This window comes from Jaculus jaculus, chromosome 19, assembly GCF_020740685.1.
Source record: "Jaculus jaculus isolate mJacJac1 chromosome 19, mJacJac1.mat.Y.cur, whole genome shotgun sequence".
NCBI classification, from domain to species: Eukaryota; Metazoa; Chordata; class Mammalia; order Rodentia; family Dipodidae; genus Jaculus; species Jaculus jaculus.
In genome coordinates, this window is record NC_059120.1 from 28,236,273 (window position 1) to 28,248,811 (window position 12,539).

Below are 12,539 nucleotides of genomic sequence, written 5' to 3' on the forward strand. Positions count from 1 at the left end.
TCCTCTGAGAACTTCCTATTCCATTCTCTGTCCCACTTTTGAAGTGGGTCGTTTGATGTTTTTATTATTTAGTTTTTTGAGTTCCTTGTAGATTCTAGATATTAGGCTTATGCCAGTGGTATACCGGTTGAAGATTTTCTCCCATCCAGTGGATAATCTATTGGCTTGGCTTATGATATGTTTGTCTGTGCAAAATCTTTTTAGCTTCATGGGATCCCATTGGTTGATTAGTACTAGGCTACTAGAATCTTGTTCAGGAAGTCTTTTCCCAGTGCTGTATTGTGGAGAGTGCCTCCTATATTTTTCTCCCAGTAGTTGAAGAGTCACAGGTCTTATATTGAGGTTTTTAATCCATTTGGACATTATTTTTGTATATGGCAAAACGAGTGGGTCTAATTTTATTTTTCTACATATGGTCATCCAATTTGTCCAATGCCATTTGTTGAAGATGCTGTCTTTTCTCCAGTCTCCATTATTGGCACCTTTGTCAAAGATAAAGCAGCTGTAGTTACTTGACCTAAAGTCTGGGTCTTCAGTTCTTTTCCATTAGTCTGTGTTTCTGTTTTTCTTTTAATACTGTGCTGTTTTTGCCGTTATGGCTTTGTACTATCGCTTTAGATCAGGTATGGTGATACTGCAGAGGGGTGGTTGTTGTTGTTTGTTTTTGTTGCTGAGGATATGTTTGCATATCCGAAGCTTTCTGGCAATACATACAAATTTTGAGATCATTGCTTTCAATCTCTGTGAAGAATGATGCTGGTATTTTTATTGGTGTTGCATTATATCTGTATTTTGGTTATGGTAGAATTGCAATTTTCACAATAGTAATTCTACCTATCCAGGTGTATGGGAGGACTTTCTATCTTCTCAAGTCCTCCTCAATTTCTTTCTTGAATTTTTTAATGTTTTCATTAAGTATGTCTTTCACTTGGTTAGTGTTATTCCAAGGTATTTGTTTAATTTTTTTTATTGCTATTGAAAATGGGACAGCCTCCCTGTATATTTGTCCTTTGTATAAAGAAAAGCTACTGATTTTTGTGCATTGATTTTGTATCCTGCCACTTTGCTGAAGGAATTTATCAGCTGTAGAAGTTTTGAGATGAAGGCTTGTGGCTCACTTATATATAGGATCATGTCATCTGCACATAGGGCTAACTTGACTTCTTCCTTTCCAATTTGAATTCCTATTATTTCTTTCTCCTGTCTTATTGCTTGGGCTAGTACTTCTAGTACTATGTTGAAGAGCAGTGGTAAGAGTGGGCACCCTTGTCTTGTTCCCGATATCAGTGAGAACTCCTTGAACTTTTCCCCATTAAGAATTATCTGGTCTTTAGGAGCTTTATATATATACCCTTTATTGTGTTGAGATATAAGCCCTCCATTCCTATTCTTTCCAGTGTTTTGATGATGAGGTGGTGGTGTATTTTGTCAAAGGCCTTCTCTGCATCAATTGATATGATCATGTGGATCTTATGGCTCAGTTTATTTATGTGGTGTATTATGTTGACTGATTTCTGTATATTAAAATATCCCTGCACCCCTGGGATGAAGCCTACTTGATCAAGGTGGATAATGCTTTTGATGTGTTGTTGAATTCACTTTGCAAGGATTTTGTTCAGAATCTTTGCATGTAAGTTGATTAGGGATATAGGCCTTGTGGCTATTTTAATAGATGGTCCCCCACAATATATTCAGTGTTTGATTAGTTTGTAGTTTGGATGTGCAGTCACCTGGCTGGAGGTGGTGTCACTGGGTGTTCCAGCCCTAAGGTTGGTGGGTTTAAGGTTCTAATCTGAAGATAAGCAAAGTGTGCCTAGCAGGACTTCCTGAGTTGTGCTGTGTGGTGTAGCTTTTGGCTTGGGACTTTTCTCTCTCTAATTGCTCCTTTAAGGGGTTGTAAACTTCTCCTGCCATTATGAAACTTCCCCTGGATCTGTAAGCTTCAATAAATCCTTTCTTTCCATAACTATGCCAAGCCTGGAAGTACATGCCAGCAAACCTGAAGCTGTCTTCTACAAGCCTATGGTTTTCTTTCCTTATTTCATCTCTGTCTGGTTTTGTTATTAGGGTGATGCTAGCTCCATAAAAGGAGTCAGGGAGAATTCCCTGGTCTCCCATTATGTGGAACAGTTTGAGAAAAATTGGTTTCAGTTCTTCAGTGAAGGTTTGATATAATTCAGCTGATAAGCCATCTGGTGCTAAACATTTCTTGGAGGTTTTTGATCACCTTTTCAATAACCATGGATGTGGTAGGTTTGTTAAGATGATTAATCTGCTCTGAGTTTAGTTTTGGTAAGTGGTATGTGTCTAGGAATTCATGCATTTCTTCCAGATTATTCAATTTTGTAGTGTACAGGTTTTGGAAGAATGCCCTGATGATTCTTCCAACTTCATGGATATCTGTTGTAATTTCTTTTTCATTTCTGATTTTGTTAATTTCAGACATACATCTCTCTCTCTCTCCCTCTCTCTCTCTCTCTCTCTCTGTCTCTCTCTCTCCCTCCCTCCCTCCCTCCCTCCCTCCCTCCCTCCCCCCCCCCCTCTTTTCTTGATTAATTTGGGCAAGGGTATGTCAATGTTGTTTGTTTTTTCAAAGAACCAGCTCTTTGTTTCATTGAATTTTTAAAAATTGTTTTCTTGGTTTTAGACTTCTGGTTAGGATGGCAGCATAGGTACCACGCCAAAGCAGCCTGGGGTGGGGGGAGGGTGGAAAAGACAAAACAAACTCAGTGAAATACACATTTTTACTAAAAAGTGAGGTGTATAGGAAATTGAAGCAGCAGCGGAGAAGTAGAAGAGATCCAGAGCATCCAGAGCCCGCACAGGCCAGCAAAAGTGGCCCCGGCAGCTCTGCCAACCACGGCGGCGGCGGCACACCAGAAAGCCACCAGGCTCGGCTCCAGCTGCAGGAAAAGCCAGGTGCTGGATTTTCCCCTCACACCGCGCTCTCCGCAACTCAGGAAACATGAAGGGAGAGTGGCAAAGAGCAATGGAGGAGCAGACCACGAAGTAGAACACGTGGAGCAGCGAGAGATCCAGAGCAGCTGCGGCTCCCTCCCCTCACCCACAGCCTGAGCCCAGCTCCAGCGAACAGAGCAGCGCCCAATTTGGGCCGACAGCGGGACCCAAGCAGGAGCAGAGTTCGGGAGCAACATCAGCGCCTCCAGCACCAGTAACAGCAGCCCCGGCAGCAGCAGATCCATGAGCAGCAGCAATGGCAGACCCAGCAGCAACAGACCCAGGAGCGGCAGCAGTGGCAGACCCAGCAGCAGCAGCTTCCGTGGCAGCAGCAGCAGTGGCTTCAGAAGTGGCAGCTACAGCAGCAGCAGCAACAGAGGCAGCAGCAGCGGTGGGCCCAGCAGCAGTAACTTCAGCTGCTGACAGACACAGCAGAGGAACCTTTACTAGCATCAGTTCCAGCAGCGGGGGTGCTGATCTCCAGGGCCACAGTTGCCAGGCTCGATTTGCCACACAGGAAAAGCCAGTGCCCAGCTCCAGAAATCAGAACAGCAGCCCAACGACCCAGGCAGCAATTTGACTGAGACCAAAATCATCCAAGGTAACTGGGATTGCACCAGGGAAGGGTCTCACTTGGTCACAAGCTTGACTTGGATCCCTCAACAGACCAGAATTCTTAACCTCTAGGTTGATAGTGGATCTGGTTGTTATAACAACTACTCTTGCATACATACTTGGGGCTGTTTTTGATTGAATGGCTACAGTGTTAAGTTAACTTTTAGAATCTACCTGTATTTTATTCCACTCAGCCTTCTTGAATACTCCCATAGCAGGGAAACTCAACCCCTAGGAGCTCCTTTGTAGATACTGTGGGAGTCTTAAGAGCCACACCTAAACACCTTAAGCTCCGACCCTGAAAATATATAACATCAAAATCAATTGATACAACTAAGAATACCCAGCTAGCTAGAAAATCCAAGTATTAACTTAATCCAAGATGCAAAAATATATACATTATAACACAAGAAACACTAAAAAGCAAGATGATGTAAATCCACCTAAAAGTATTAATGCATCAGAAATGACCTCCAGTGAGAACGAGTTAGAGGAAATGCCTGAGAAAGATTTCAAAAGAATGATTGTAAATATGCTCAAAAAAGTCAGAGAACAAATCAAAGGAGTCAAAGAGGAACTTAAAGAGGAAATCAAAGGAATCAAAGAAGACGCAGGACACCAATTTCATGAAATAAAGAAGGCAATACAAGACATAAATAAGGAAATAGAAATAATAAAGAAAAACCAGTCAGAATTTCTAGCAATGAAGAATACAGTTAATGAAATAAAAAACTAGGAAGAAAATCTCATCAGTAGAATGGATGAAGGAGAGGACAGAATATCTAAGCTAGAAGACCAGGTGGCAGATCTAATACAGTCCAACAAAGAGAAAGACAAACTTATAGAAAAGTATGAGTGGGAATTTCAAGATATTCGGGACACTATGAAAAGATGAAATATTAGAATTCAGGGCATAGTAGAAGGAGAAGAATTCCACTCCAAAGGCATAGTAGGCGTTTTCAACAAAATCATAGAAGAAAATTTCCCCCAAATTGGGAAAGAGGTGCCAATGCAGATACAGGAAGCCTTTAGAACCCCAGCCAGACAAAACCTGGAAAGAACCTCTCCTCACCATATAATAATCAAACTTCCAAACACACACACCAAAGAAAAAATATTGAAAGCAGTTAGAGAGAAAAATCAAGTTACCTACAAAAGCAAGCCCATCAGGATTACAGCAGATTATACAACACAAAATTTTAAAGCCAGAAGGCCCTGGAGTGATATATTCCAAGTTCTGAAAGATAACAACTGTCAATCAAGGTTACTTTATCGTGCAAGGTTATCCATTCAAATAGACTGAGAAATAAGGACATTCCACAACAAAAGCAGGTTAAAGGAGTATTTGGAGACAGGTTTCTGAGGAAATAAGATTAATTAAAATGAGATTTTTAAAATTTTGCACGACCCATATTCCCCAATGAGCAGGGTTCCTGCAGAGGAGGGAGAACAGGGAGAAGGCTAATGATGGTGCAAACAAGACTGTATACACCCTTCACATAACTAATTAAAAAAAATGAGTTTGAAATTTAAAAAAAAAAAATTTAACTGGCTTTAAGACTCTCAAAAAAATAAATTATACCCAGGCATGGTAGCACATGCCTTTAATCTCAGCACTTGGGAGGCAGAGGTAGGAGGATCACTGTGAGTTAGAGGCCACCCTGAGACTACATAATGAATTGCAGGTCATCCTGGACTAGAGTGAGACCCTACATTGCAAAACCAAAGGGAAAAAAGAAAAAGAAATAGAAATTAGGTTCCTTTGTTTGTCAAGATTTTAACTATTGTAGAAACCGAGTCTTAAGATAAAGGTTCACATGGGAATGTTTAATTTCCAAGGATGAGGTACTTATACCTAAAGCTCCTGTTTTGTTTATGCTAATTCTACCAAATGGTCAACACTAGGTTTAATTAGTTAGGCTTAAGTGATTTCATTTCAGTCACTATAATTTTTATCTCCCTGTTAGGTAAACTATGTTGGGACAGCTTGCCTAAGCTTTATCAATTTAAGTCATGGGTAAGACATAAAATTGTTTTATGTTAATAAAAATTTCTATTATAAAAATATTGATAAAAATTGAGAAAAAAAGTTTCTATTATAGCCGGGCATGGTGGTACATGCCTTTAATCCTGGCACTCAGGAGGCAGAAATAGGACAATCACCATGAGGTCAAGGCTGCCCTGAGACTACACAGTTAATTCCAGGTCAGCTTGGGCCACAGTAAGACCCTACCTCAAAAAAGAAAAAAAAAGGCTTAAGCTAAAAACATTGGTTGCCAAGTGTTGTTTTCTCTTCCAAAACAGAGTTCTCAAGGGTTGTATTACAGCTTTGCTGTCTTGCCTCAACAATGACCAAATTCTGCCCCATTATATGTAAAGTAACTGTGGTGGTTTGATTCAAGGACTTAAGTATTCCAAATTCTAGTCTCCCCAGCTGATGGCAGTTGGGAATTAATGCCTTCTGGAGGCAGTGCATTGTTGGGGGCAGGCTTATGGGTAGTATAGCCAGTGTCCCCTTTCCAATGTTTGGCACACTCTCCTGATGCTATTGTCCACCTTATGTTGGCCAGGGGGTGATATCCACCCTGTGCTCATGTCATCATTTTCCCTGCCATTGTGGAGCTTCCCCTCAAGTCTGTAAGACAAAAGAAACCCTTTTTCCCAAAAGCTGCTCTTGGTTGGGTGACTTCTGCCAGCAATGCGAACTTGACTGCAACAATAACTGTCTCATTTCTGATATCTAAAGTCCAGTACTTATAACAAAATTAAGTCTTAAGACATATTCGCTGCTTTAGGGTACAACTTCATGCTCAAACAGTGGTCCTCATCTGAGAGAAATAATTTTAAACTCTGTGGTTCTGTTTCCAATGTTCCCTGAGTAATTGATACCAATAGAGGTATCTGAACTAATCAAAGATGTTTTCAAATACAGGTGCCAAGACTTTATAGTATCTTGCTTGTTTTTTCCTGACAAAAAATAGTTAAATTAATTGGTTTAGATGTATATTATTTTCAAGACTGGTAACAGGTTCTTTCTGTATTTATAGCTATTAAATATTCAAAGGGTAAAAAAAAAATTGTTTTCTTGGTTTCCAGTTCATTAATTTCTGCTCTAATCTTGATTATTTCTTTCTATCTGGAGCTCTTTGGGTTGGATTCTTAATGCTTTTAGGTGGACAGCCAGGCTATTAATTTGGGATATCTCTATCTTTGTTATGAGGACGTTTAGTGCTATCAATTGTGTCCCGTAAGTTTTGGTAGGTAGTGTTTTTATTATCATTCAATTCTAGGAATTTTACAATTTCTTTTTTGATGTCCCCCATGGCCTATTCATTGTTTACGAGTGTGATGTTTAGTATTTTGGAGCTGGTGGAATTCTTGATGTGTCTCTTGTTATTAATTTTTAGCTTTAAAGAATTGTGATCTGACAAGATACAGTTACTTCAATTTCCCCAACTTTATTAAGGCATGCTTTATGGCTTAATGGTCAATTTTGGAGAAGGTTCTGTGGGCTGCTGGGAATAATGTATATTCTGTAGAGTTTGGATGGAAAGTTCTGTAGATATTCATTAGGTCTAGTTGATCTATGATGTTATTGAGCCCTGTTATTTCCCTGTTGATTTTACACTTGTATGATCTATCTGGTGATGTTAGTGGACTATTAAACTATTAAAGTTTCTGACAATGATAGTGTTGGTATTTATTTCTGCTTTATTGTTGAGTAGAATTTGTTTTATAAATTGTGGTGCATCTGTGTTTGGTGTGTGTATGTGTGTGTGTGTGTGTGTGTGTGTGTGTGTGTGTGTATGTATATATATGTATGTGTGTATGTGTATGTATGTATGTGTATGATATGTATATGTGTGTATGTATGTGTTTATATATATATATATATATATATATATATATATATATACATACACACACACACATATATACATATATTAGTTTTTTGTGGTAGGGTCTCACTGTAGATTAGACTGACCTGGAATTCACTATGGCATCACAGAGTGGCCTCAAACTCATGGCAATCCTCCTACCTCTGCATCCTGAGTGCTGGGATTAAGGCATATGCCACCACACCTGGCTCAGCTAATATATATTTATGATTGTGATGTGCTCATGTTGGATCATTCCCTTGATGAGTAAGAAGTGTCCTCCTTTGTCCTTATTGATTACTTTTGGTTTGAAGTGTATTTTATGAGGTATTCATATAGCAACACCTGCTTATTTTTTATTTGTTTCCTTGGGATATAGTTTTCCATCCTTTCACCCTGAGGAGGAGGTGTCTATCTTTAGTGGTGTGGTGGGTTTCTTGAAGATAGCAGATAGTAAAATCCAGTTTTTTGAATCCACCCTGATAACCTGTGTCTTTTGATGGGTAATTTAAGACCATTAATATTTCAGGTTATCACTGTGAGGTTTGAATTAGTAGGGATTAATTCATGATAATCCATGATGAGGTGTTTTATGGGGTTTGGTGCTTTCTTGTATTTTGTAGTATTTTGAGCCTTTTCTATTTTGTTATTGTGATCATCTTTTTGGCTCTTCAGATTGGTTGGTTAACTGTTCTGTGTGGAGTATTCCCTCAAGTATTCTCTGTAGGTTTGGCTTTGTGTTCATATAATCATAGAGTTGACAATTTTCATGGAAAGGTTTTCTTTCATCATATATTATGAGGGATACTTTTGGTGGGTAAAGTAGCTTGGGTTGGAAGCCATAGTTTTTCAGACTTTAAAGTGTTCCATTCTAGGCCCTTCTGGCTTTCAAGGCTTCCATTGAGAAAGATGACATAATTCTAATGGGATTGCCTTTGCCTGTTGTGAGCTGTTTCTCTCTTGTTGATTTTAATAATCTTTTTTGTTTTTGTTGTTAAGAGTTTTAAGTATGATGTGTCTTGGGAAGTTTTCTTCTTTGGTCCTGTCTGTTTGGTGTTCTGTGAGCTTCTTGTTTCTGAAAGGATCTCTCTTTTGAGAGATTTGGGAAATTTTCTTCAATAATTTGTTTAATATATTCTCTGTGCCTCTGGCCTGGACTTCCTCTCCTTCTTGTATGCCCTTCTTGTGTTCTTTGTGATCCAGATAGTTCGTTGTTTCAGGGTGTCCCCCAGTTTCCATATGTTCTGTTATCTTTATTTCTTTGAACTTAGCAAAGTTTTTGGCCTCCTGATCAATTTCTTCTGTCTTGCCTTCCAGGTTAGAGATTCTGTCTTCCACGTGAGTAGCTGTGTTGGTGAGGGGTTCTAGAGAGGTTTTCATAATTTCTATGTGATTTTTATTTTCTATCAGGTTATTTTGCATTGTGTCCAATTTAAGTTCTGATTTTCTTGATGCTTCATGGAATTCATTCTTGTATTTGATCAAGTCTTCGTTAAGCTTAATCAACTGGTTGTTGATATCTTCCATTTCTTGACTCACTTTCAATTTATGCATATCTCTTTGTTAGTTTCTAACATTTTCTTTTATCAAGTTAAGCCTGCTATCAAAATCTGAATGTTCTAGGAGATCATTCTGTTCAATTTAATTCATACAATTGTTGGTTCTTTGATGGTTTGCTTCCAGTTTAGTGGGTTTTTTTTTTTTGTTGTTGTTGTTTTTTTTTGATCAGGATCTCATTGGTTGTTGTGTTTTCATTTTTGGAATGAATTTCTTTATAATTTCATTGGAGGCTTCCGTTGTAGGACTAGGCATCCTTGGTGGTGATCTCTGAGTTTTCTGACTTTCGTTGGTTTTTTTTGTATTATTGTCTACCAATTTTAAGAGTATCTTTCTTTATTTTATTAAGAAGGAAGCAAGTTTTTGTCCTTTGGCCCATGTGCCCTGTGACTCAGGTGAACAGGGATGTCGGTACCCAGTGGTCAGTCAGGATACCAGAGCAAAAGGCCTGATTCCAAAGCTCACACAGGAACCACAAACTCCCCAAGCAAGGCACAGTGCGACCTACAAGGTCCAGGGAAGGAGCCAGGGAATAGGAATCTGGAGTACTCACTCTGTTCCACCCACACGCAGTCCAGCCCAGGGTACTTTGACCAGGGATCTGCAGGAGCCAGAAACAGGTCTGGCCTATGCACTCCACACCACCAGCTGGCAGAGAACCTAGATCAGGGAGCTGGGAGGAGCCAGGAAACGGGTCTGTCCTACTCATTCCACACCACCATGCCCGCCAGCACACAGACTGGTACAAAGAACTCAGACCTCTTTTAACATTTTTTACTAAGTAGGAACTTTGTATAGACATAATTGTGTGCCCATACCATCATTTCTCTCCTTCCTTCCCCTACTTGATTGAGGGTCCTTCTTAGTGGGATAGCTTGTATTTATCATGTAATTGCAGGTTATGAGTTTTTACTGTGGGGAGGGCTATGGCTCTGGATGTTCCTTCCCACCCTGTGGCTCTTACATTCTTTCCACACCTTCTTCTGCAAAATTTCCTGTACCTTGGTGGGTGTGTTTTAATTATACTTTAGTGTTGAGTTGTCATCAGCTTCTGAATTTCTGGTTTGGTACATTTTGAGTATCCTCAGTATGTGGTCTGCATCACTCTGGCCCAGGCTGTCAGGCTCACCATGGAAGCAGCACCCTTGTTCATTTCTCCAGCTCATTTGTGGCTTCACCTCGGCCCTGAATGCTGTGCTAGAGGTGGTTCATCACCTGCCAGGGAGTCAGCTGTCTTTTCTTGTCTTGTTTAATAGATTTTGGTTGTCTCCAGTTCTCACTGCTTTCTGTAAAGGAAAAACAAGATTCTCCAGTGGACAGTGAGATCAAGATAGGTTAAAGGGGATAAGCATTGTTAGTTTAGTGGGAGCTTCTCACTGTTTTTGCCTCCATCTCCTGTGTTGGGACTATGGGTGTCTCCATCTTGCCTGGCTATTGAGACTTCTTACATGACCCAAGATACTGTTTGTTTCAGGAAATTTTATATGCATGTTTAGAAGAAAATGACTATTCTGCTTTTCATCTATACATATGGATGAGGTCAGCTTGATTGATAGTGGTTCAAGCATGTATAGTTGCTTCTCTGTGTATATATTAAACAAGTGTTTCATAATCAGTTAGCTGTGTTAGTCATTCTCCTTGAATTTCTGTCAGCTTTTGTTTCAAGTATTTTGAGACTCTTATTGTGTGTATCAACACTTTGTATTATGTCTATTAGATTATATTATTATAATTAATCTATTATACTATTGTAAGAGATCATTTTACCTCTGATAATAATCTTTGCTCTGAAAACTTGAATATTAATATGGTATTCTAGGTTTTGATTTGTATTTTTGTCTTTATATTTAATGTCTATAAGGCATTTAAACAAAGTAAAGGTAGGTATTGTTTTAATTCAGTCTGCAGGTAGAAAAATCTGCATCTTTTATTGGAATGTCTACTGACTATGAGCATTTAAATTAACTATTAACAAGATAAGTTTTGAGTCTGTTATTTTGCTATTATTTTTTATTCATCCAGTCATTTCCATTTACCCATTTCTTCCTTTTTGAATTAATACATTTTATATGCTTTTATTTAATAGTTTATGGTGTGTTAGATATAATTATTTAGTATATTCAGTACCAAATCTCATAACCCAGTCTCAGCAAACCATCACAATATAACAATTATTATTTTTGAGGATTTTTGAATACTAAACAGTGTGCATAGAAATTTACACAGAGTTCCAAATGCATAACTCATACCAGATGTAGTGAGATTCAAATGTACCTGAGGCCTGCTTATATCATCATCCCTGTCTAGCTGCCAATGATTTCCTCCTCATATCCTAAGGAGAAACCTGGAGCTTTGTTTTTTCACCTGCCATTGGGATAATAATAAATTATTTTAGCAAACTAACCTATTGCTTATCTTTTAACCTTTGATATGCTTTCCCATAATTTGGCAATAATATCCTTATTTAGAAGGATGTCATGTTGGAAATGACAAAGATTACAAGCTGAGGGGAGTGAAGAATAGGGCATATTGCTATAGGACCATATGGGTTAGGGTATTGATTGTTTTGTTTTAACATTAAAAGTGGACTAATGCTGATCTCCTCATGTGTGTTTCATTATTCAGTGCCTTGCTGCATGGGAGTCATTCCTCACATCACAGACTGACCTCAACTTGGAAGAACACTCTGAAGATAAACTTTAATCCCATTGAAGACTTCTGTTTGATCTTTGAGAGACAGCATCTAATATCAACCAAAGCAATTTTTTTTCCTGAGTTTGCTGTGCCCATTTGTAAAGTTAATGAATAATGTTTCAAACTACTTGGAAAACCAAGAACTTGGAAACTCAGGTATTCCAGGTCACTGACATGCATTTACAGACATAAACATATCTATCTATATAGGTATATGGATCTATTATATATACCATAGATCTATAGATCTCTTATATGGATATATATATATATATATATATATATATATATATATATATATATACACACACACACACACACACACACACACACACACACATATATATAGAGAGAGGGGGGGGATTGAGCTTCATTTTAATAATGTTCTTAAATTTATGTGCCAATAATTACATATAGAGATGTTTTTCTTAAATATTTGGCCATGGAACATGATATTTTAAATATATTGTAAAGACTCAGTTTTAATAAAGGCTTTAATAAGAAGCAGATGACCATAGTGTGTTGTTTTTCTAGCAGGAACTCAAGCCTCTGAAAGTGATGCAACTATGGATTCAGCACATATTGACACACATATCATGCATGCATTATAATTTTAGTATAATTTTTGACAAAATGTTATTTCCATTGATATTAAGGATTTGAAGTAAATATACAAAATGACCAAACAATACTAATTGTTCAAAAACATATGAAAAAGTTGCATTCAACATTATTCAGTTTTAAAACTATTTAAATTTTTGTGTAAATTATTATTATTTGTTTTATTAGAATTTCCTTATGTGATCCTATTCCTAATAATAAATGTATTTTCTTTTT

General features: G+C 38.1%; 1 protein-coding gene across 2 annotated transcripts in view; it reads left to right on the top strand.

The window, feature by feature from the left end:
- Snx7 (sorting nexin 7) overlaps positions 1-12,206 on the top strand; it is a 107,160-nt gene extending 94,954 nt beyond the window's left edge. For both annotated transcript variants that reach the window (XM_004663933.2, XM_045138786.1), the window contains one exon: positions 11,634-12,206. In XM_004663933.2, the coding sequence (XP_004663990.2) occupies positions 11,634-11,711 (78 nt within the window). In that variant the 3' untranslated portion in view covers positions 11,712-12,206. The remainder of the gene's footprint in view (positions 1-11,633) is intronic.
- Positions 12,207-12,539: the final 333 nt, after the last annotated feature.